This window comes from Fukomys damarensis, unplaced genomic scaffold, assembly GCF_012274545.1.
Source record: "Fukomys damarensis isolate Sample0158 unplaced genomic scaffold, DMR_v1.0_HiC HiC_scaffold_9, whole genome shotgun sequence".
NCBI classification, from domain to species: Eukaryota; Metazoa; Chordata; class Mammalia; order Rodentia; family Bathyergidae; genus Fukomys; species Fukomys damarensis.
Window position 1 is genome coordinate 464912 of NW_022900921.1, and position 25275 is coordinate 490186.

Here is a 25275-nt window from a genome sequence, read left to right on the forward strand (position 1 = left end):
CACAGAACAGGTGCAGGGCCAAAGGCTGAGTGGGACATCCTTGCCCCAGATGAGCAGACGCAGGTTAGCCAGGGTGAGCGGCCCTGCTGGGCTTCCCAGGACGGGTATGTGTTGAATATGGGGGCCTCTGCCAGGCAGCCTGGCAGGAAGGGGCAGCCCGAGAAAGGGCAGGGCTTGTGCAGAGGCATCAAGGTGGGAAGAGTCCCAAGAAGCTGGAAGTGAATATTTGTGGGTCTGTGGGACAGCCAGGAGTGGGGAGGCCACCATGGTGGGCAGCCAGGTGCAGGGAGCAAGACTGATGATGCAGGGTTCTGGAGACAGAGGTTGGACATGGCTGTTGGCTGACTGGTGGGGACTCCTGCCCCTCCCTCAGCCGCCTCCCCATCCCAGGCTGCAGGCACACCCAGCCCGGCCCAGAGTCTGGGCTCAGGGCCACTCGGGGCGCTGTCGAGGGTGGGCAAGCTTCCCAGAGGCAGCACCTCAGGAACAGGGCTGCCGGGAGACCCTCGGGTCTTTGGATGTGGCGCGCACCAGAGCCTGGGGGCTCGGACGCCCGGCAGCTGCCTCCTCCCTGCTCTGTCACAGCAAAGCTGGCACTCCTTTGCTGAGGCGAATGGCGTGGGATTGGCAGGACAGAACCACAGCCAAGGACAGCCACCCACCTGGCCCCAGGGGACCGCCACACTTCCCGGATGTGGAAACTGAGGCCCAGAAAAGTGATGGTGCATCCTGCAGGCTCACTCGCGTCCTGCCCTGGAAGCAGGTCCCTGAGCCTCCCGAGACCAGGCTTATCAACAGCTCCACCGTCTAGAGAGGGAAACAACGTGTTTATTTTTACAAAATGCTTCTGTTGAAGGCGCCTAAGAGGTGCTCGTCAGGAGGTGTGGGTGACTCATGCAGACACTTGGAGATGCAATTGACTTTTTACCCCAGATTCTGGGGAGGCAGAAAGGGCACTGTCCCTGCAGGGTCCCCATCACGACGGCAGCGGCAGGGCAGGATAGGCCCCACAGTGAAGCCTGGCACAGTGGACTCTCCCTGAGCTGTGTCCCGACCGCCCACCCACAGGCCCCTAGGTGGCTCAGAGTGGCTGGGTGCGGTAAGCTGCAGGCTGTCTGTCCTCTCGTGGGTGTGTTGAGGCCCCAGGGACCCTGGTCCTTGTTGACGGCCTCTTCCTACCAGTCCTTGGGGCCACATATGGCCCTGCCCCCAGGGTGTAGCTCCCCTTCACCCTTCAACCAAGGCTGAGGCTTCTTCCCAGATTCACAGCAGCAAGAAGCCCAGAGGCTGGAGCTTGAGGATGCAAACCAAATATAATCTGGCACACCTCATCTGGGGAGGATCCTGGGTTGTGCCCGGGTCTCTGCTTGGGCAGTGTCTCTCTCGGTGTCTCTGCTGCCTCTATTCCTTGGAGCAGCTCTGAGGTGTCCTTTCTCCCAGGTCATCGTGGGGCAGGAGGCCTCACACGCCACAACCTGAGGACAGGGCAGCAGCAGAGGGAGCCCATTGGCTACAGCACTGAGCCATTCTTGAGGTGGCAGGAGGTAGGTGGCCAGGTGGGCAGGGTAAGCTGAGGTTGGGCCCGGTACAGTAGAGAGGGTGAGGAAAGCACCTCGGGAACAGGGGCTCCAGACGGCGGCCTTGGGGCCACAGAGCTTGGAAGGTGTGGGGGAGAGGGGCCTGGGCAGCTGACCTGTGAAGTCCCCGTAGCACAGAGTCCCGCCACGGGTGGTGGCCCAGGGAGCAAAATCCTTTCATCCCTGGGCACTGGCTGCTTCCCAGGACTCAGTGGCAAATGTGATTCAGCACAGGCAGCTATTCTTTCTCCGTGGTGAATAAGGCACTTGTTTTTGCTCGCCAGACAGGCTGCTCACCCTCCCACAGCTGCCGTGCAGCCGGCCAGCCCATGCATAGACACAGTCTTGTCACTGCTGCCACCCTCAGCTGCCGGCCAGAAACGCTCAGCCTTCTCTCTCCCCGGCGCCCAGGTCCTCCATCTGCTGCCGTGTGCAGCCCTGTCCCGTGATTGCCATCCACTCGTTCGAAAGCACTTGCCAAGTCCTGTTCTAGGTGCTGCGGTGCAGCCAGGAGCAGGGGCAAGGTGGTACCCAGGGGACTTCACAGACTTTCACCTCATGTTCTGAAAATGCCACTGGGAAAATGAAACAAGGTCCTGGTGGAGAAGGACTGGGTGAAGAGTCCGTGTGGCCCAGCGGGCAGGAAAGGGGAAGAGCGGGCGCGGAGAGCAGGGAAAGACCTGGGACCTGCACAGAAACGAACGGAGCACCAAGGCCATTGTTCCTGACGATAAGGACTGAAAAGGGGACCCTGCACGCGTGCAGGCACAGAGCAGTGGGAGAGTGTCAGAAGCGGGTAGAGCCCAGGAGGTGGAAGCTTTCGGCTGGCAGAAGGCAGGGCAGGCTCCAGGCGAGTGCCGGCGCCGTGCTGGGTAGGAGCACGGCAGCCTCTCCGCTCTGCGCAGCCTCCTTACCCCAAGCGGAGGCTCAGGCGAAGGCGCCTGCCCGCTTTCTGCTTCCCTTCGCAGGCCGCCGCCTCCCCTCTCTGCTCCCTCCGCCCCGACACCGCGCAGTGACCTCTGAGAGCCACGGGTGCCTGCAGTGTCCTCCACATTGTGAAAGCTTCTTCCGGGAGACACTGGGGCTGGGGCAGCAGGTGTGAGTGGTTCTAAAGCCGAAGAGACACCCGAGTCTTCATCCATGTCCTGCTGCTATAACAAAAAACCTGAGTCTGGGTGATTTTTAAAGAATGAGAATGCATTTGGCTCTCATTGGCTCTCATTGGCTCTCATTGGGTGTCGGCATCTGCCCGGCATTGGTGAGGCCTGCTTGCTGCACTGTATGCAGGTGGGGGCATCATATGGTGAGAGCGAGCGCCAGTCTGCCCTCTGTCCGCCGCTGAGAAAGCCATTGGGGGCCACGACCTAATTTCCAGGTGCCTGGGAACAGAGGTAAAGCAGTGTGGGGGCCCCAGAAGCCAGCTGCTCGTGGAAGGTGCCGTCTTGACTAAGGCTCATCCCCTCCGAGACTTGTGCTAAGGTTTAGCCCCTTCCTGGGAGGCTAAGGCAGGACCAGGAGAGCCTTCAGAGGCGGCAGGGTCTCTGCCTGCGTGGATGGCTCCATCCGTTCTCTGCAGTCACGGAGTACACTGCATGTTACTGGGCTGACCTGAGAGTGAGTCCACCTTGAAAACCATCGGGTAGGTGGGGGATGCTGGCTCACCAGAGGGTCTGCCTCCACGTTCCATAGCAGACGGCCTTGGGGAATATGTTTCATGCATGTGAACTGGGGTACACACAGCAGCCACGCGGTCTGACTTAGTGGTGAATGGCCTGTTTGGGGTACAGCAATCAGGTAATTGTCATCTTCTTTACTATTTTTCATAAAGTCACATTTATTTAAATCCATTTTACAACGAAATTTTGCGTTTCTACTTAAGTCATGGGTGTGAATTCTCATAAATAGAAAACAACCATAAAAGTTAATGTAATGAAACGAACATTCTTCATTTAAATAGAATAAAGTTGTGTGTGTGTGTGTGTGTGTGTGTGTGTGTGTGTTTATACTGGGGATCAAATAAATTCAGGACCTTGTGCTTGCGAGGCAGGCGGCGGCACCACTGAGTTGAATCCCCAGCCCTAAATAGAATAAAGTTATAACATAAATATGAATAGCAGCTTTCTGCTTCTTAGATGGTGTAAGCATATTGCACTCAATCTCTCCCACTAACTGGAGCTTAAAATATGATGGAATGCATGGAGACCTTCCAAAATCAAATAATACCAGGCAGACTGGAAAAGAAAAGTGGGATTTAGCTGGGGATTTAGCTCAGTGGTTCTGCCACCTGCCTCACAAGCTCAAGGACCCAAGTTCAATCTTTGGTACAAAAAAATAAAAAAGAAAAGCAGAATTTGAAGTACAACCAGACTGGCACTGTTCACTGTTCTTCCTCCCCTGGTGGGACCCATCCTGGGCTAGAATGGCCTGAAACAACTGTCTGGGTCAGCAGCACTCACAGAAAGTCCCAGGAAAGCCCTGTGCTTCTGGCTTCAGGAACAGAGCAGGGGTCAGATCATTGCTCAGAAAGAGTGGACAAAATCTCTAAAAATCTTGCCCCACTGGACATAGCGGTACAAACCTGTATTCCCACTTATATGGAGGCTGAGTAAGGAGGATTGCAAGTTCAAGGCCATCCTGGGCAACTTAGTGAGAACTTATTTCTAAATTTAAAAGGGCTTGGGTGTAGCATAGTAATAGAGCACTTGCCTGGCATGTATGAGACCCTGGGTTTAGTCCCCAGTACCACCAAAACAAATGAAAAAAAAAACCCCAAAAGTCTTTTCTTGATCTCTCACAAGCTATCCTTGGGAGCATCGAGTGGGTTCTCTAAGAACCTAAAACTCAGGGAGGGGAAACAGTCTGTGTGGAGCAGCTGCTGTCCCAGAGAAGGTAGCCTGAACTCACTGCTTTTCTCTGTCCTCTGCTGCTTGGCCCTGGCTGCAGGGAAACGCACAATAGAATGGGCTGAATGAAGCCTTACTTTTCTGGCTGGAAAATGAGACAGGGAGTTCCAAGAAACTGGAAAGTACTGTAGAGCGTGCACAAAGGGAGGAATATGGAAAAGCAATGCCATCGAGCTGTTCATTAACTCCGGGGCTTGTCCTCGAGGTCCGTGAGTGTGTATCTGACCGTGCACAGTGCGCCAAAGGCTTTGATAACAGAAATGAAAAACAGACCTATGCTCAAATCTCAGACTGGTTACAAAGTAACACACACATTTAAGTTCCAGTTCATTGGCTTTGAAGGTGGATTTAACATTGAAACCATAATCCATAGAAGCCAGGTCAGAACTTTTGGTTTGCGCTCAACAAGATCAATTCCCTCCTAAATATTCTCCACAGGATTTAAACAAGACCCAGGATTCCATAACATACTATTCAAAATATGTAGGGCACCACTCAGAATTACCTGAAGAAGTAGAAGATCTCCATTCACACAGGGGAAGGTAATGAACAGGTGCCGACACTAAGATGGAGCAGATGTTGGGGCTATGATAGAGGCTCTAAAGCAGCTATTATAAAAATGCTCCATCAAGTAAAGGCAAATGCTCTCCAACCAAATGGAAAGCTAGAGATTCTCAGCAAAGCTATAAAGAAGAAATAAATACACATTTTTAAGAACTAAAAATACAATATGCAAAAATGTAAGCTCATGGGCCAGGGATTTAGCTCAGTGGTTCGATGGCCCTCCTTGCAAGCACAAGGACCCGAGTTCCATCCCTGGTACCAAAAAAAATAAAAATGTAAGCTCACTATAGACTCAGCCATAGAATGAACATGACAGGGAAATTATCCAGTCTGAACCACAGAGGCAGTGAAAGAAAAGTTAAAGCCTTAGGCTTTTGTGGGACAATAGCAAAAGCTCTAACATTTATGTCACCGGAGTTCAAAAAAAGGCATGAGAAAGGATACAGCATTTAAAAATATTTGAAGAAATAATGCCTGGAAATTTCCCAGTTTGGTCAAAGAAGTGAACCAACATATACAAGAGCCGCAAAACAAGATGAATTTTAACCAGCATATGACAAATTCATGGCCAGATATTCCATAATCACGTGGTCGTAGCAATCAGTCACTGCCAAAGTTTGGGTCTTCATCGTTCTCCAAAGACCCATGTGTCCTGGGCTTGTCCCCTAAGTGGCACTATTGGAAGGGCCTGTGGGAAGAGAGGGCCCTTCTTTGCCTGTCTTTTCCTCCCTGTCACGAGGAGCAGTTTTGCTACACCCTGCTTTCCACTACAATGCACTGCCTCACCACAGGCCTGAAAGGAGAGTCCACCAGTCTTGGGCCGGAACCTCTGAAATTGAGCCAGAATAAGCCACTTCTCTTTATAGGTTTATTACCTCTAGTATTTGTTATAGTGGTAGAAAGTGAACACAGTCAGTAAAGCCCTATAACAAAATTTAGCATCCGTTTTTTATAAAAGCTCTAGCCAAGTGTAGAAGTGAGACCTAACCTAATCCTGGGCCTATCTGCAAAACCTACTGCTGATACTGTACTCAATGGTGAAAACTGACTACGTCCCCCTAAGATCAGATGTAAATCAAGGATGTTCGCCTTCCTACTCAATATCCTCCTAGAAATTCTAGCTAGTGCAGTAGGCAAGAAAATAAGACTTACAGCTTAGAATGAAGAAGTTGTCCTGTTTTCAGATCTTACCATGATTGTACAGAAAAATCCCAAGGGGAAAAAAACCCCAGCCACGATTAATGCATGTGTTTAGCAAGATCACAGGATACCAGCCCAATAGTTAATGTGTTTTACTCAAAATGTAATCAATATCACATGGTTCTAATTTAGCAATGAATATTTAATTTAGCAATGATAAATGTAGCTATGTGCACAATCGGTATGCTATTAACTGTGAAACTCTAATGAAAAAAATAAAACCACAAGTAATTGGAGAGACATACTGTGTTCATTGGAAGACTCAGCAAATGGAGCTACAGAATTAATGTGATTCTGACCGATATCCCTGGGCGTTGTTTGGTTTGGTTGGTTGGATGGTTGGTTAGTTGGTTTTTATAAGATAAAGACATGGCATTTTTAAAATGTATATGGAAAAGCAAAGGAACTGAAATAGCTAGAAACACGAAAATATGAGTAATAAGTCTATTTATGACATTTCACACCTGTTTTAAAAAAATGAAGTGCCTTAATGAGACGAGAGCGGCTTCTCACAAGTCGCGGACGAAAGGCTGTTGGCTCCGCGTGACTTAGGAGAATACAGAGGAGGCGTAAGTGCGGAGCACAGTTCCGCTTTGGCTCCGAGAATCGGAGCCTCCCACCCGGGTCTGCTTTGCATGCTGCACCCATGTGAGTGTGAGCCCACGGTCTGTGGCCCCTCCATCCACTGGCCTAGGACATGGGGTCCTGGGGGCTCAGACCAGGGTGTGGGCCCACAGTGCAGGGCACACAGTCCAAGGTCCTGTCTCTGGGCCTAAGTCTGCTCACTTCCTGCCCCAGCAGACCCTCACCTGGCCTTTGAGAGCTCAAGGGTGAGCGCCGGAGCAGTGGCCAGCGTAATGAGAGCACCCAGAGACTAGAGGCCAGCAGACACCGTCCTGATCTGCAAGGAATGCACCAGGCCACTGGTGGCTTTGGGCAGTTCCTGGGCCCTTTGCAGGCCAGTGCTAGAGAGCCCACGGACCTTCCCACTGGGGCCTGCAAGTGCAGTGAAGAAAATCAGTCCATTGTGGAGAAGCATTCTGTCCAAGGCCACAAAGCCAGTCGGTGGCCAGGAGAGACCACAACGCAGTAATCATTCATCCACTGACTTTACTCATTTCAAAGGTGCTGGGCACACTGCGGGCGCTGGGTTGCTAGTGTGGGTATGCAAGGCCTCACCAGGCCTATGGTCTTGTGAGTAAGCGGACAGACCTGAGAACCTCCGGCAAGCAAGGGGCTGTGAAAATGTGTCTCCACTGGGGTTGGGGGTCATGCAGGGCAGGGCTGTGTCTACAAAGCAACTTTGTCTTTAAAAAAAAAAAAGTACGTATTTAAGGCATACAACATGCTGTCTTAATATGTGTAAATACATGTGAAGCCCTATACTACAGATTCCGCTGTCTTATAGCTCCCCTTTTCTCCCCTTTGGTGAAAAAAGCACCTAAAGTCTATCTTAGTAAATTTCCATCACATGAAACTTTATAACTAACTATAGTGAGAAAAGCAGCCTTTGTCCCTGATGTTTCTCCCAAGTATGCTGAACTCAAGGCCCTAAAGCAGTGTTCTTTCCCTCTGCTCTCTTCTGCCGCTTCCTCCCAGGAACCTGAAGGGCCGGCTGTGGGCTGGGGAGGGAGGGAGGGATGCCGGTGTGGAGCTTTCGGCTGTCTTCACGGTGCACCTCCTCCCACCTGTCTTCAGTCCTGCGGCCTCCTACGGCCATGCCAGCTGTCGGCCTGTGCCCCCTCCTCGGTTCTGTCATGTCTTGTTGACGCATTTCTCAGAAGTCACCGCATTGTGTTAGACTATAAATACAGTTGCCATAAATATGTAGGTAAATATCAGCCTCATAACAAAAGTGCCCTAAAGCGTTGGTAGGAAACATTTATTAGTCCACACTAGGGATCGCCTGGCTTTTACAGGCAGGTTCTTAAGCTGTGCGTAGATTATGGCTGTGTGGCAAACTTATTGTTATAGATAACCCTTCTATACACTTTTTCTCTCCACTGCGCTCCTGTCTAGAGGTCCATTGTGTATTTCTTAGCTTGAGAGGCATTTTAAAAGCTTTCCTCTGCATTATTGTTGACATACACATTTTACGGCCTCCCTGAAACACATAACCGGTCCTTTTTTCCTTGAGGCAAAGGGCTGTGAAGAGCAGGGGCGGTGCCACATCGTAGGGGACAGAAGTCTGAGTGTGGCTGCTACAGGGAGTTGCAGTGTGACCCCAGCTGGTAAATCTGTGGTCAGGGTGTCCCCGACACAGAAGTCCTCCTCCGTGTGCGGTCTGCCTGCCCTGGTCAGCTCTCCACGGCAGACACCTGCAGCTTAAAGGCAGATGGGAACGTGAGCGGGGGTTTGGCTCCTGTCCTCATGAATGGATCGGTCCCTTCGTGCAGCCGTGGAGGAATGTAGTCGGGGAGTCGCCTTGAGAGGTGTCTGCGGAGGAAGCCACCGGGGCAAAGTCTCTCACGAGCTCCCTGTCTGGCTCTATGATGTCCAGGGCTGCCTTGGGACTTGGGAAGGCATCACTACACGCAGTCCCTTGACTGTGGACAGAATCATGAGCCAAAATCAACGCCTTTTCTTTATAGCTTACTTTGTCTATAACATTGCATTGTTAGCAACAAAAAAGCAAAACTAAGAATGTAGGTATGTAGGTGCCTCCTGAAGCCTTAGAGACTGCCGAGCCTCATCTTTTCTTCGGGCCTAGATGGAGCCGAATGGCTTCTTTCAGGAGGGCGCTGGGCTGAGCAGACTTACAGGAAACCTTCCACCTTAGCGGAGAGGCGGCGTCTCGCTGGTTTGCCTCGTCCACCTTCCATGGGAAACAGACGTGAGCCGGGCCAGCAGGAGAGTGACCTCGGCAATTCCTGGGTGTGGAGATTCTGTCTGCTCTAGTTGCAGAGACCCAGATCAAGCAGCCCAGATAATAACAACAGCAGTAATACTAAGAATTTACTGCTTCACATAATAAAAGCTACCACAAGGCTAACTTCCAGGGCAGCTGAATTAGGGATTGCAACAGTGTGCTCAGTGTTTGGCCTCCTGCGCTGTCTCAAGCCCACTTGCCTTGAGAAGGCAAGAAGGGGCCCACACCCCATCAGTAGATGACCAGTGGTGGCTCCTCTTCTTCCATTCCCTCTGAAGAGAGAGCAGGAGGGAAGGCTGAATCCCCGGCCCTCCCGAGCCTCCCTGATGTATACCTGTGGGACTTCGGTCAAAATGAACAAACCAACAACGATACACAGGGACAATGGAATGGGACTTGCAGCATAGGAAGGAACTCCAGGAGGCTGGAAAGCAGGTGAAGAGTAACTAACGACAGAGCAGACCTTAGAAGACCAAAGCTGCAGCCAGGGGACTAAGGAGCAGGGCTGCTAAGGACCAAGACTTAGACTACAGCTCCTCCCTACTTCCTCGTCAGAATCCTCTGGGAACTGCGGCCCAGGTCTCCCCATGGAGAGGCTGCCAGCTAGCCTCGCCTCCCTCGCCAGGATGGCCAGTCGGCTTCTTAGTCCCTCCGCCAGCCGGGATTCCAGGCTTGTGTGAATGCTTCCAAGGCAGGTGGAGACCAAGACAAGCTGAGAAGGCAGAGTAGAGGAAGCAGCCAAGGCAGGGGAGAACTTCAGGTACATTTTATAACTAGTGCTCTCAGAAAGGTAAGAGAGAATGATCATCTATATAGTTTTTAAAAGAACCAAATGTCATTTTAAAAGGTAATGTGAAAAAGATCTCATGAAAATTAAAAACAAGTTGACAGAAATAAAAAATAGCGAGTTTGGGAGATAAAATTGTTTCAGAAAGTAAAGCAATAAGATTTTTAAACTGGAAAATAGAAGACAAAAGTTTTTTAGTGGAAGGTGAGTCCACAGAACTCTAGACAGAGAAAGGAAAGGAAAGGAATTGTCAGTGAAATTATTCAAGACTGCTGTCCACCACAGAGGGTATGAGTGTCCAGCCAGGAGCCTGCTGACTGTACAGACCCGTCGGGTACAGCATTGCAAAGGCCCAGAGCACAGGGACCAGGGTGAGAGCCGCCTAGGCTGCCTGGGCCTGGGGGCTTCCTAGGATGTGTGGCTTTCAATGCTAAAAGTGAGCTGGTTTGGGGAAAGCCAGAGTGGTTGGTCACCTGCTGGGGCAAAGAAGACTCTGCAGTAATAGTTCTTTATCAGACATATCCTTTGCAAATATTTTCTCCCTGTCTGTGCCTTCTTTTTATATTCCTGACATTGTCTGGCACAGAAGCTGAATGTTTTAATCTTAACGAAGTCCGGCTTACTTCTTTCATGGAGTGTGCCTTTGATGTTAGATGTAAGATTTCCTCAGCAAACACAAGGTCATCCAGGTCTCCTGTTTTTTTTCAGGAGCTTTATAATTTTGTGATTCACACATAGCTCTCTAATCTACTTTGAGTTCATTTTTGTGAATGACACAAAGTCTGTGTCTAGATTCACTTTCTTGCATGTGATACCCATTTGTTACAGTATCACTTGTGGAGGAGATACCGTCTCCACTGTGTTACCTTTGTTCCTTGCCAAAGATCAGTTGACTGTATTTGTGGGGTATGTTTCTGAACTCCATTTCATTCTGTTGGTTTGTTTATATATTTTTATTGCTAAGCTTTCTAGTATGTCTTGAAATCAGGAAGTATCAGTCTTCAGTCTTTGTTCTCCATCAGGCCGCTTTTTAAACCTAGGTCAGAATGTCCAGGAGAGATTGGCGCGGGTTGGCAGGCCTGACCTGACCACCTGCTGATGGGGGCCTCCTCCTGCTCTGCTGAGGACTCAGGCCAGGTACAGAGGTTTCCAGTTTTTCCCTGCAGAGCCGGAGTACAGAGCATCCATCTCCATCTGACCACAGTTAAGTTGCATGCCACGTACCTGGAACACATCTCAGCCCTGCTAATGCCCAGCTGTGCTAAGCTCTGTGTTTCCCAAGACTCCCTCGTGACCTCGCCCACGACTCCCCCAAAGGTGCTGTGTGAAACCCCAGAGCAGGAGAAGTCAGACATAGCCCAGAGCCTCCTCCACCCAGCCGCCCTTTCCTTCACTCCAAGTGTGTTCTCACACATGAACGCTCATGTGGTCGTACACACAACCGATATTTTGGCCAGTGGTGGGCTGCATACATGACGGGCTGTCTGAGGTGATAATGGAGCTGGAGTTCCTGACACCCTCAGAGTCCTGGCGCAGCACAGTACTCACAGCTGTGGTGCTGCGGGCACAGACCTGCCGTGCCGCCTCTGTCACTGCAGAGCACACAGCTTTGTGTAGTGCATAACACTTGATAATGGTAGTAAAGAGTGATGGCAGTAGTAACAGAGGACAGTTTTATTGGTTGATGTATTCATATATCACACTTGCGTTGCTGTCTTCTACTTACAAAGATGTTCCCTGAAAAGTAATGTGTCTTGTTGCACAGTGGCCTCATACATCTCAGTTTTATTGCACCGTTTTCTCTTGTGCTTGCTTTAGTTTCACGTTGTTTTCTTCATCATGGCCTTAGGATCAGTAGTCTATTTTTATATCTGAACATGTACATGTGTACATATTAAATATGCTGCACAGGTAGGTAAATGATACATCAACTGGCAAACAGGCAGTGAGGCTGTGTTACCTAGGTCTGTGTAAGGACACGCTGAGAGTCGCACCGCGATGAAATCATCCAAGGACACTTCTCAGATGAGTCTCTCACTAAACAATTCATGTCTGCATATCGTTTGGGGACAGATAAACACGTAATACTATAAAGAAAAGCAAGCAAACAACACAATGGTCAGGTGTTCATTGCCTGAAGATTAGGGCAGTGAGGTGTGGATTCATTGAGGAAAATGCGTACGGGATATCCAGGTGCTAGTAGTGATCATTCTGTTAGCCTAGGTTGTAGGTCACTGGTGTTTATGATGTTTCAGTAATAATGATTAGTATTCAAATTATAGATGTGTTTATAGGTTTTTCTGTTTAAAGTTTTTTAATTAATGAGGGGAAATGATGACAGTTCCCAAACAAGGCCCAGGGTTCATTCCAGTGTATACCTGCATCATGTGCTCAGGTGGAGGAGGGGATGCTGTGCTCTCATTGACCAGGACTCAGTCTACCTCACCCTGCCCCTCGCCCCCTAACTAGAGTCCCAGCCAGTGGGGGAAGTGTCCCCAGAAGCAAAGAAGGTGAAACGGTGCCTTTGCTGTGGGGTGAGAGGCATCTGGTGGTGTGTCCCAGATCCCTGCAGAATGATGTCTTAGGATGTAACAAGGCTAGGATGGATTATAGGGCAGAGGAGAGGCAGATTTCCTCCCTTTCTGGAAAGCTCTATGGCCACCAGTATGCTGGGTGTGCTGGTGCTGTCCACTTGCCCGACAGATCGCCTGCAGGCCAGGCCCTATGCCCCACAGACCACTGCTTCTGGAAGCCTGGAATAGTGGGGGCTGTCCTTGGGAGGCAAGGGCCCCCTGGAGCCCCAGAGAGCTCCATTCTTGCTCCTCTTCCTGCCGAGTCCATCAGGTCGCCTCTCAAGGGCATGACAGATGCATTCCCAGCCGGGCATGTGAGTCCTGGGTGCTGGTCTTCAGGAGGCCCCAGGACCCCCACAGCATCACCTCAGACCCAGGGAACACAGAAGAGCCCTTCAGGGGACCAAGGCTGGAGTGAGGTTTGTCTATGCTCCAGGATTTTTCAGGGAAGGAGGAGAGGCGGACCCAAGGGCTTACTGGGGTCTGGACAAGGCGCTGTCACTCAGAGCAGCCAGGCATGAGCAGGCGTGGTCTAGGCCCTTGTGGGGGTCATGCACGGGGTCCTGTGCAAAGTGGGGGCAGGAGGAAAGGTAGGCTGAGGTCTGTGCTTCAGCTGAGTCCACAAGGGGTGGTTCAAGGGGCCCTCATTTCTGGAGGGGTTTTGTTCATCATGGCTTTAGAATCAATAGGCTCTTTTTTTTTTTTTTGGTACTGGGGATTGAACTTGGGTCCTTGTGCTTGCAAGGCAGGCGGCGGAACCACTGAGCTAAATCCCCAGCCCCCAATAGGCTATTTTTGTATCTGTACAGATACAAAAATAGCCTATTGGGGGCTGGGGATTTAGCTCAGTGGTTCCGCCGCCTGCCTTGCAAGCACAAGGACCCAAGTTCAATCCCCAGTACCAAAAAAAAAAAAAAACCCCCGAAGGGGACTGGGGATTTAACTTGGGTCCTTGTGCTTGCAAGGCAGGCGGCGGAACCACTGAGCTAAATCCCCAGCCCCCAATAGGCTATTTTTGTATCTGTACAGATACATATGTATATGTAAAATGTACTAGATAAGTGGTACATAGGTAGATGATAGATAGACGATGTTCTGTGGGCACGTGGGGCCAGCTTGCAGCAGACAGCACCAGGACACAGAACAGACTGGTGGCTGGAAACAGAAATTCCCAAGGAGTGAGGGGCCTCCTGGTATCACCCCTTGTCTGTTCTCTGCCCAGCCTTCACCAGTTCCCCCTTTCAGCACCATCCAGGGAAGTCGACTCGCCACCTGCTGGGGGCCTCGTCCCCCACTGCACCTCTCAGGACTCAGCTTTGTCTTCTGCGAAGTGAGCAGCCACCCCACGGGATCGTTTTCAGAACTAAGTGACCGGGACAGAGGACACAGGAAGCATGGGACTGAGTCTCTTTCTTCTGTGAAACCACTGAGGTCAGACCAGAACCTGCCTGGGCAGGGCAGCAGGCCCTTCACCAGGGACCTTGGAAACACCAGAGTTCAGCTCCCTGTCCCCTCAGGGCCCAGGATGGCCTTTGTTCCTAGAGAAGCCGCAGAAGCCACCCCAAGCAGAGATTCCATTGTGGCTGTTTGGTGGCCCAAGCTGGCTGAGGCTGATGTGAAGAAGCTAGGATTCAGCTCTTCTCAGAGCTGCAGAAAGTGAGGACTCCAAGGGCGCCAGGCCTGCCTCTCACTCGTGGTGGGGAAAGGAAGAGCCCACTGTCCTCGTGCTTCCGGGACACAGAGAGCCAGAGCCACTCCCCAGAGCAACAAAGGGAGTACCGGGGATCGAACTTAGGACTGTGTACCTGCCAGGCAGGCACAGTGCCACTATCTCCCCTGCCCAAGCAAACTCTATTTTGATTTCATCAAAATGAAAACCTTCACGCATCAAAGGATGTAACAACAGAGCAGAATTATAACCCACCGAATGGGAGAAAACACTTGCAAATCATCTACCTAATAAAGGATTATTAGCACACAGAATGTGTAAAGAATTCCTAAAACTCAACAAAAACAATGCTAAAAAGAAACCCAAACAACTTACTTCAAAAATGAGCACAAGACTTGCACAGGCATTTCGAGAAAAGCTGCTCAGGAACTCTAATCATGAAGCAAATGCAAATCAAAACCACAATAAGATGTCACTTAATGCTCATCAGGATGGTTGTTTTTTCAAATAGTAGAAACCAAGTGTTGGTGAGGGTGTGGAGAAGCTGAACACCTTCTTACTGCTAAGTGGTAACGTAAAACGGTTCAGGTTCTGTGCACAATGATGTGGCTGAGGCTGAAACCACCCCATGACCCCAGCAGATGAGCACATGAAGAGAGCAGGGTGCATGCGTAAAATAAGATACTCTGAGCCCTGAAAGGGAAGAAGGTTCTGATACATGTTAGGAAGTGGATGGAATCTCAGGGGTTTCTGCTAAGTGAAATAAGCAAGACTCACGCGTGCATGCACGCATGCACACACACACACACACACACACACATACACACACACACACAGTCACCTCTCCTGCTTGAGGTACCTGGAATAATCAAGTACAGAAACAGAAAGTGTAACGGTGGTGCCCACAGGCTGCAGGAAGGGAGACGAATTAGTTTAGTTTGGTTTGGCTTTTTGGTTTTTTGAGACAGGGTCTCACTATGGAGCTGAGACTGAACTGGAACTCACTGTGTAGCCCAGGCTGGTCTGGAATTCACAGCAATCCTCCTGCCTCAGCCTCCCGAGTGCTGAGATTATAGGCGTGCGCCACCATGCCTGGCTAGTTACTCTTTGGTTTGGTTTGGTTTGGGAGACAAATTAGTGTGGAGTGCCGCGCTCTGAGTTGGGGCTATGAAGGCTTCCGTGGGTGACGGTGGTGACGGCCGTGTAACACTGTGACAGTGCCTGATGCCACCGACCTGTTGAAAGGGTGCACTTTATGTTGAATACATTCTAACCATAAAAAATTTAAGACATAATGGGGGAAATGAAAGCAAATGATGAGTGTGTAAAATTCTGCTAAGGCAGGAGCAGAATGGCTCTGATACAGAGTTGCCAGTCCCTTTTCTGTTGCTGTAACGGAGTATCTGAGACTGGGAAATTTATAAACACTAGAGTTGATTTGGGCTTACACTTCTGGAGGCTGGGACACCCGAAAGCACAGTACCAGAAGGGCCTTGTCTGCTCGGCTCGTGGGAGATGCCCAAGCAACATGTGAGGGACAGAGACACAAGGGCAGTGGGGCCCAGCTTGCTTTGTAACAGCTCATGGTGACTACTCCGGCCCCACAAGAAAGGCACTGATCTCCCTTCACAATCAGATCGTCTCTGAAAGGCGCCTCTTCCCAGTATTTCCAGTCACATCCGCTGCCCTGTGACAGTGTCAAACTTCTGCCTCAGCCTCTGCTACCTTCAAGGCCAGATGGCAGGGGAGATTCCCGGCAGCCCCTCATACCCGATTCCAAGCTGTGGCTCTGGATCAGAAGGTGGAGGTGCCCGGCCGCAGCCAGCATGGAAGCCCCAGTGGTCACAGGCATCCAGGTGCCTGCCCTGGCACAGAGCTCAGCCCTGGGCCCTGCTGTGTGGAGTTGCAGCTCCAGGCCTGGCCAGCAGAGGGCGCCCAAGGACACGGGGGCTGTGGGCCATCTCCATGAGCAGTTGGTCGGGTGCTAGGTCATTGTGTGTATGGGGAGTGGAGGTGTCCTCCTTTCTGCTCTGAATGGTGTCCTCATGGGCACAGCTGCATACTCCCCTTCCTCTGCCAGCGCATCTTTGCACCTGTCCCTCATTAACAGCCTAGCGCCTGCCCTCCCCACTCACCGAGACGGCGTGAGGACCACACTGGCACAGGCAGCCGCCCGCTCTGCTCTGCACTCAGTGTTTCCCTTTTGCAGACTTCCGGTAACTGCCAGCTTGTGGGGCTGGGACAGCAGGGTAGGGTTCTGTGTAAACTGGGCATGTGGAATCCAGAGGTCTCATTTATACAGGTTCTTTTGGCCCACAGTGTGCCCAGGCTGGCCTTGAACTTGTGATCCTCCTGCCTCAGCCTCCTGAATAGCTGGGATTATAGGCATGCACTGCTGAAGTGTTCAAAATGGCTTTTTGTTTAATAAAGCAAAATTACAATCGGCCTTCTGTATCCACAGTTTCTGCATCCCTGAAGTCAACCAGTTGCAGACAGGAAATACTTTGGGAGGAAATTATGTCTGTCCTGAACATACACAAAATTTTATTATTTAAACAACAGGGCCGGGGATTTAGCTCAGCGGTTTGGTGGCCTGCCTCACAAGCGCAAGGACCCAAGTTCAATCCCTGGTACCAAAATAAATAATAAATAAACAAACAATAAAACCTTACCTAGCATAAGTGATCTAGAGATGACTTAAAGTATACAGGAGGCTCTCTGGCTACACGTAAATGTACATCTTATGGACAGCGGGATTTTAGAGTCCACGAGGGTCCCCACAGAAATCGCCACCTATGAAGCCAGCTGTGAAAGTGGTCAGGAGCCTGTGTCCCTTGGACCTGGGCGGTGTGGACACCATCAGCCCAGGAGGAGCCACCACAGCCCTTTGCCCCATAGCTACTGCAGGGTCAGATGAAGGCGAAAGTCACACGGCCGGGAGCCACATCTCTCCCGGAAGTAGGGGATGGCAAGTCCGTGTGCCCTGGGGCTGTCCTGCCGCCACCCGCCCTGCAGTCGCTGCCTCTCTGCAGTGAGTGCCGTGCCACAGCCCGGGAACAGAGTGGCCTGGGTGGTGACCAGAGAGACAGAGGCAGGAGCGCAGGCCTAGGCCAAGGGCAGACAGGAGGAGCCAGTGTGGTTCCAGTCCCTCACTTACATGATTCATTGCGGGTCTACCAGGTCTGGGGACTTGGCTAGTCCAAGTCCAGGGAGGTGCAGCCTAGTTGGTACCCTGGGCCCAGGGAGGCAGAGTACCTACCCACTGACCGCCTTGCAAGACCACAGTTCAAGGGAAGGCCTGGTCGGCCAGAAGGCTGATCTAACACACGCGGAAGCCCCAGGACAGGCGAGCATGGGTCTGAACTGGGGTCTGGGCTGGAAAGGAGCCATGGACCCTTTGGGTGCCACACGTGTCAACAGTGGACTGGACAGCCCCCGAGCCAGCAAGCCAAGGCATGCGGCGCTCTCCATGCCCAGGCAGGTGGAGTCCCACCTCAGGAGCATGACTGTGCCCTGAGCCAGGGCACAGCAGCCTTGGTGCTCAGTGAACTGGTGTGCGGGAAGGGGAGGTGGCCTTGGAACCTGTGTCCATTCGCTCTGCCAGGCTCTGCACATGCACTGGGCACCACCTCTGGCTCTCAGCCTTTCCGTCTGTAAGATGGGAGAGCTAAGGGCCAGGTCCCCAAGGCCCAGCCCACTCCTCTGTGTGCAGGATGCCTGGCACATCTACAGGCTGTCACAGCGTCTGACCTGAGTCCACACCCTTGCCTGACACCCGTATGACCATCTCCACTGAGTGCCCGCTCGGAGCCAGGGCAGGGCCAGGCCCTAGAGGAGGGCAGCAGGGAGCTGGCAGCCTGGGCCGGAGGTCTGGCGCGCCGAGGGCACGGCTCTGCGCATGGCCTGGCTGTGGGGTCCTTGCCAGGGCAGATGCCAGTGTGACATGCAAAGGAGGAGCAGGAGACCCCGGGAGCAGGCATTTCCCCGGGTTTGCAGGCTAAGGCTGAAGCTGGTGGGAAAGCCATGTTTGGAGAAGAGTATGTGCTGGGTGTAGGGAGGAGCAGGAGGCCGCAGGTCAGCTGGTCCAATGCAGAGCTCGGAACGCCAGGCTGCAGAGGCCCGGGGTTTCAAGCGCACCTGGGAGAACTCCAGCTCGAACAGGCATGTGTAATGCAGTGTACAGAGTGGCTTCTGGCACAGTAGCACCAGGGTCCACACTGTCCTTAGGGATGCACCCGCTTTCTGCCCCTCACAGTGATGAGATGGCCCAGGTGACGTCAGCCTTGCACTACATCAGCTCACGGAGCCCCCAGGTGCCAAGGAGCTCTGGGATTGTGCCTAAGCTCCACTCCTGCCCCGTTTGAACGAGTCTCTGAACCAGTATGTGTGGCCAGTGGTGGGAAGGAATATGCTGATGACCCAGAACTTGTTGAGAACAACCTTCATGGGCAGAGGGACTCCCCAAGGTGTCTGCCCCGGGTGGAGAAGCTCAGAAGAAAAGCGATGGATTCTGAGGAGAGGGTTAGGGCTTAAGAGGAAGGAGAAGGGGCACTGTGCTGGGGGGTCAGCTCTCATGGCAAGTGATCACTGGACTTGAGTGGACAGTGAGGTTAAGGGGAAGCTGGGGGCCCACAGGCCCCAGCTCCATTGCACCCTTGCTGTTGCGTGCAGGCATGCCCCGGACACTGAGCACCTCCGACATGGTCACCCCGGGCAGCCTCAGCCCGCTGCCCTCAGAGCCCGCAGACGACAAGCAGGCTGGGCAGCCCCTCCTGGATGGAGCTCCCTCCTCCGCTCCTCTGGACACCCTCATTCAGCAGCTGGTGCCCACCGCCGATTACTACCCTGAGGTGGGTGCACCGCCCAGTGGGTGAGGGCAGCAGAGGGCTCTCTCCCCGGAGCATGGAGCGGGCAACAGAGCTGGGGCAGCCCTGGCCTGGGAGGTGGGGCGGGCGGAGGGCATGCCCTAACCCGGGCCCTTGGGAGCTCACCACCTTTCTTGTGTGTACCCCCAGAAAGCCTACATCTTCACCTTCCTGCTGAGCTCTCGCCTCTTCATTGAGCCCCGGGAGCTCCTAGCCCGGGTCTGCCACCTGTGCATCGAGCAGCAGCAGCTGGACAAGCCAGTGCTGGACAAGGTGAGGGCCGGGCTTCTGGTGGCGCAGCACTGTGCAGTGCCAAGGAGCGCAGGGCTCTCATTTGTCTGAGGTCCGGGGCCTGGAAGGATGGAGTTGACCCTGTCCCGGTGCCGCTTCCCAGTGTCAAGCCCTGACCGGTGTCCCTGAAGGCCAGTTGGCTGCATCCCTGCTTTCTGTGTCCTGGGGTGGCCCTGCAGCCTCTGGCGGGCTTGCTTTCCCACACACCCCTTCTCGAGACTCGGTTGGTGGCCTGGTCTTCCAGGTTCCTGCGTCCTGTGCTCTGTTCCGGCCTGCCCCGGAACTGGCTGTGATGATGTGTATGTGTGTCGCTCTGCCTCCATGGTTTCCAGGTCAGAAACCCAACTCAGGGCAGAGGGGCGTGACTGTGCTGTGTAACCACCAGGTCTCGGTACTGCTGGCTCCAGGGCCCAAGTGATTGCTCTCCTCCAGGTTGGAGACCCCAGTCTGGCTGTCCCGTTCACCTGAGTAGTGGCGAGTGGCCTCAGTCGGTCACCATCCATGGCGGAAGCCTCTTCTCCAGGCTTTACACCAGCCCAGTCTCATGGGCTTGGCCTAGGTCGAATGCCCACCTGAGCCAGTGGTATGGGGGTGGGGGGACCAGGCCAGGGGCAGACTGAGAAGAGGTGTGCTGGAGACCGTGTGCTAGAAAGAGAAGTCTCCGGGGGACACCAAATGGGGTCATCGCAGAGAGGGAGAAGGGGTGCGGGCACAGCCTCCAAGCGTGTATCATGCCCCTCTGCCCCTGCCATGTGTCCTCTCCAGTGGGGCAGAGAGGCTGCAGCCTCCATGGGCCACGCGCCTGGGCAGTGCACATGGTGAATCTTGCCCTGGCGGCCCCAGCCCTCTGCTTGCCTTGCAGGCTCGAGTCCGGAAGTTTGGCCCCAAACTGCTCCAGTTGTTGGCCGAGTGGACCGAGACCTTCCCACGGGACTTCCAGGAGGAGTCGGCCATCAGGCACCTGGAGGACGTGGCTAGCCGCATCACCCCCTGTGATGAGGTGGGACCCCGCACCTTCTCCTCCTGCCGCCCGTCTCCCGCCTTGCACACCACAGCCATGGCAGGAGGGACACAGAGGCCACTGGCTCTGAGCCTGGCTTCTGATAGCAGAGGATGGCTGGGGAAAAAGCCCCTCTCAGGTTCCTGTGGGTGCGAGGTCAGACTGTCATTCTGTGGCCCTTGAGGCCCTGGGCCTTGCCCCATACAGGGCCAGCCTGGCAGCCGGTTTACCCTGCCAGGAGCCTGCCACTAGGGCAGGAGATCAGCTCTGGCTGGCGAACCAGAAAGACAAGGGTGGGCATAACAGCCACAGCTGGGCACATGCGCCTCACATCTGCTCGGTCCCCAGAGGTCACCTATGAGGACCCTCCTGCAGCCAAGAGCACGCTGCAGTGGACGTGACCCTGACGTGTGGACAGCCTGGTGGCTTCAGAACCAGCAGGTGTACCGGGCATCGGTGCCCTGTCCTGCCCTCCTGGTTGTCACCCCAGGGGGCACATTCAGGAACCCGAGACTTACTTCACTTAGGGGTGCCGGGAGGGTACCACCACCTCCCGGGATTGTGGTCAGCGTGGAGCAAGAGCCGTGCGAAGGGCCCGACGTCTCCTGTGTGCCTACCAGGGGAGGGCTTGCTGGGTCCCCAGAGGGACCCTGTGGGCAGCACTGAAGCACTGATACCCTGGGAGGGAGGACACGTCGAGGGAGGAGGGCTGATGTCAGGGGTCCTGGGAGGAAACTGAACACGGTGAGCTGGCAGCTAGTGGTGTGCCCAGAGCAGGCCTGAACAGGAAGCCGGCTAAGGCAGGCCGCACAATGGGAAGCCGCAGTGCCGGTGGCGTGGCGCTCCGGGACATGGCCCTGGATCCGCTCACCCGGGCGGGCGGAACGCTGAGCTGCTCAGGCCTCAGTGAGACGAGTGATGTCTCCTTTCCCTCCGCTGCCTCCTTCTCCTCATTCCCTGCTCCATCCAGGATCAGGGGCTTAGGATGCAGCTCTGAAGGGGGTCACGGAAGAGCTGAGGATCGGTGGATGGGAGGGGTGGGACCTGAGAACAAGGCGCTCACAGCCTGGCCCGCGCAGCTGGAGGGACGGTGTTGTCACGGTGTGCACGGCAGCGGGCTTGTGAGGTGACTGGTGTGGAGGGTGACGGGAGGAAGCAGAGAAGACAGAGGGCCGGAGGGTGAGCCACTGCGGCGATGGAGGGACGCACAGCGGCAGGAGGCGCTGGGAGCCCATGGGGAGACGGCAGCAGGCCCGGTGGGCAGGGCCTCAGGCGCTGAGAACCCAGCCTGTCCTTCGGGAGAGGCCAGCACACCCGGGGTGGGGCTGGTACCGTCCTGGATGCTCCCCCTGGGCCAGCTCCCCAGCCAGCGCGTACCCGCATCTTCAGCCCCGACCGCTACAGGCCAGTGCGCTGGGCCCCACCCTGGCGCTGACAGTGGGCGGTAGGCGAGTCCCAGCGGCATGGGCCTCCTCCGTGGGACACACACAGGCGGGTGGGTAGGCTCGGGCGACTCTGCGCGGCCGGGCAGACCCCCAAGCCGACACTCGGCTCGGAACCACAGCAGTGGGCTTGGACCTGGCAGATGCCTCGCCTCGCTGAGTTCCCGCGTCCTCATCGGCAAGACAGACATCGTTGTTCCCACTGCCAGCTCCGCAGCAAGGAGGCCCTAGGGCGCCCGTGTTCGTCATCGAGCGCTTGGCAAACTAAGCTACCATGGGAAGCAATCCAGGCACCCGGGGGGTCATCTGACTTCAGGAAACATTTCAAACACACCCAGACACAGAGCAGAGGCCCTGAGCTGCCGTGTGCTTCCCTCAGCTGCAACAGTTGCTGACACTTTGCCAGCCTTCATGTTGTGCTCCTGCAATGTCCCAGCGCTCTCGGCGTCACAGCCGTTCTGGTCCTGGCCAAGGAAGGGATGGAGGTGGAGAAGGGGGTGGTGTCTGGACCTGGGCCCCTGCACGTGGGCACAGCCAGCCCTGGCGCTGTCTTACTGAGTCCTCACGTGGGCGGGATTAAGTAGTGAGCATGGCGTTTTCAGAGCGTGTGTCTTCAGGCCCGTTACTCAACCGCTCTGAGCCTCGCAGCTTTCTAAAGGGAAGGCGCTAGTTCTTCCCTGAGGTGGCTGCGAAGAGAAGACACAGCTCAGAGCTGGCACTGATGAGTCCCCTTTCTGCCCTCTCCCTGGCAGTGTCTCTCCTCGTCGGTGTCAGTAAGAGGCGGCACTTGGCCCTCTTCCCCAGGTCCTCACCTGTCCATCCCTTCGCAGGGCTTGGGGACAGCATGGTGGAGAGGGGCCGTTGCGGGATTGGACTCAGACCCTGCAAAGCCTTCCCACCACCCAGACTCTGCTCTGGCCACCTGTGCAGGGCACACATGGCCAGCCTCGCCGTCAGGGCTGGCAGGTTGGGCTCAGCTCTGATGGCACAGGGAGGCTGGGGAGATAGGAGGGAGGAAGAAGCAGGCACCGACCACAGGCAGCCTCTCCAGGACAGACTTCGAATTCCACTCCCCCTCCTTGAGCAGGCTGTGCAGGCGGCTGACCACGCTGCCCTCAGAGGCAGGGGTGGCAGGAATCTGACTCAGGACAAACCGGCCTCCAGAGCTCCTGCCCTTGCAGCATGGGCTAAGCCCAGGGGACACTGCCAGGCTGGCTCCAGACAGCAGGACGAAAGGCTCAGCCAGAAATGTGCAGTCTAAGAAAGCCCGGAGGCACGCGGAGACAGCCCCCCACCAGGCCCCGCCTCCAGGCTTCTGCCAGCAGCAGATGGCTCTGAGGAAGGTCAGCCAAACCCGCCCCCAACCTCTGTCAGTGGAGGGGGCTTCAGCCTAGGTAGGAAGGTGGGTGCTGTGTCATCCCAGGCACTTCCTGGCATGGCACATGTGGGCTCACAACAGCGGAGGAAACACCTTGACTTTGGGGTGGTTAATGTCCCTGGGACTGCTGGGTTTGTGAAGAGGCTGGAGGAGTGAGTCAGCGAGGCCCTGCCTGTCCACACCCCTGGATTCCGTTCTTAGCTGGCAGGGCATCCTTTCAAAACAGGGCAGCCGACCTACTAGGTATGGCCTCCTGAACCCCTGATCTCCTGCAGTCGACCTGAGGCCCTGTGGAGAGCACACTGTTGGCAGGGGAAGGCCATGTCCATCCACGCTGCGACAGGCATCCCTGAGCCGGGCAGAGCAGGGACCCGCTGCTGTGTGCATGGAGCAGTCAGGAGGGAATGTTCACACACTGACAGCAAGCACACTCGGGGCCTTCTGTGGACACCAGGGGAAGGAAAAGAGATCCAGAGGAGGGACCTGTGCCCAGGGCCTGGAGGGAGCGAGGGCACACGAACGCCATCGAGTTGGCCAGAGGTGGACTCTGGTCCTTAAAGCCACAAAAGCCATGGAAACATTAAGGAAGTGAAAAGCGGCAACCAGCTTTGTGTCTGCACAGCCCGGTCTGGCTGGAGAAGGGATGGAGAGGAGCCAGTGTGGGTAGAGGGGACCTTCCGGGAGGCCAGGACGGACCTAGGGCGATGGCAGCAGGCTGGACCGCAGAGCTGATGGCGGACACTCATGGAGTGCAGAAAAGGATGCTAAGAGGGCAGCCTGGCTTAGAGGCCAAGAGAGGAGGGTCAAGGAGGGCTCCAGCAGCATGCAGGTGCTTGGCATCCTCACCAAGACCAGGGCGCAGCTCCCATGAGCAATTGGGAGCCATGGGCAGCATGGGGTGGAGGCCGGAGGCCAGACACTGATGACCCCTTGGGGCTGAGCAGGGCACACAGCAGAAGTGAGCTCTGGGCCAAGACAGGAGGAAGCCATGCCTCGGGCAGCCCAGCAGGAGGAATTGCGCAGCTGTGGATGATACGCCCTGAGAAACCATGGCTGATCTCAGGGACAGGAGTCAGCCGGTGAGAGTCGGTCTGGTGGCTGACGGGAGTGGCTCCCAGTGGAGTGGCCACAGAGTCAGAGGTGAAGCTCCGGGCAGGTGGGTGCAGGAGGGGTCAGGTCACATGAGGGCTGCCACCCAGGGCCAGTCAGGCTGTGCCTCCCTCCCATCTTCGCTTCCCCAACAGCGGGGAACCCGGAGGCAGCGTGCAGGCCACACAGGGCGCAGCACATCTGAGCCGGCACCAGAGTAAAGACGCAGCCTTCAGTTTACCCACTCTGCCTACCTCTCGAGGAGCCCCTCTGTCTCTGACATCCACAGCTCTAGGGGTTCGGTTAGGGTCAGGCTTAGGACTGGGGTTAAGCAGCCCCCGTCCCGTTCTTCCTGTCCTGAGGAATCGAGGGTGCCACCGCTGTCACCAGGACACTGGAAACTGGCAGGCCTCGCCCTGAGCCTGTCAGAGGCTCCAAGAGCTGTGGGGGCGCTTGGCCCTCAAAGCCCGGAAAGCCACACACCCCCTTCTGCAAAAAGGCCACTGTGTTTCAGAACAGCACGCGGAAAACTCACTTCTTTCCTCCTCACCTCACAATACTGAAGGTTCACCACCCGCGGGCTCAGTCTGGCTGGTGGCTTCACTGTTGCTGGGAAACCAGGGCCCCCTGCTGCCAGCCACTGCCTGATCAGTACCCAGGCCGGCTGCCTGGCTCACGCGGGCTGCACCTGCCCCGGGGTGACGTCTGCTGCGGGCTGATGAGTTTGGGCCTGTTAGGCGCTCACAGCAGAACCCAGGACCTGCAGCGGTCTGGTGCCGCAAAGCCAGCCGGCTGAAGGCAAGTTCCTTCACCAACAGGGTCTCTGGAGGGAAAGGGTGATTTCTCCTCAAGGGCAGAGGGTCGGTGGCTTAGAGGAGGGGCCGTAGTCCAGGCTGTGGTCCAGAGTAGGACTCTGAGCTGAGCGGAGGGGACTGGGCAGTTCGGTCTCCAGCGCGCACCCTCTGTGGGCCCAGGCTGCTGCCGGCGGAGGTGCGGGTGGAGTCTCGTTCCCGCGGAGGAAACGCCGGTCCTAACAGCGAGGCTGCGCCCCACTGCAGCCAGGCAGGA

General features: G+C 54.8%; 1 protein-coding gene across 4 annotated transcripts in view; it reads left to right on the forward strand.

The window, feature by feature from the left end:
• The first annotated feature begins 1345 nt into the window (after window positions 1-1345).
• Window positions 1346-25275, forward strand: part of Rasgef1c (RasGEF domain family member 1C) — a 53257-nt gene continuing 29327 nt past the window's right edge. The window contains exons 1-4 of one of the 4 annotated variants that reach the window (XM_010623745.2): window positions 1346-1544; window positions 18814-18992; window positions 19158-19280; window positions 20161-20298. In XM_010623745.2, coding sequence (XP_010622047.1) covers window positions 18816-18992; window positions 19158-19280; window positions 20161-20298 — 438 coding nt within the window. In that variant the 5' untranslated portion in view covers window positions 1346-1544; window positions 18814-18815. Of the gene's footprint in view, window positions 1545-18507; window positions 18523-18813; window positions 18993-19157; window positions 19281-20160; window positions 20299-25275 lie in introns of those variants that run through there. The other 3 variants (XM_010623743.2, XM_010623744.2, XM_033761504.1) reach the window with 3 other exon arrangements.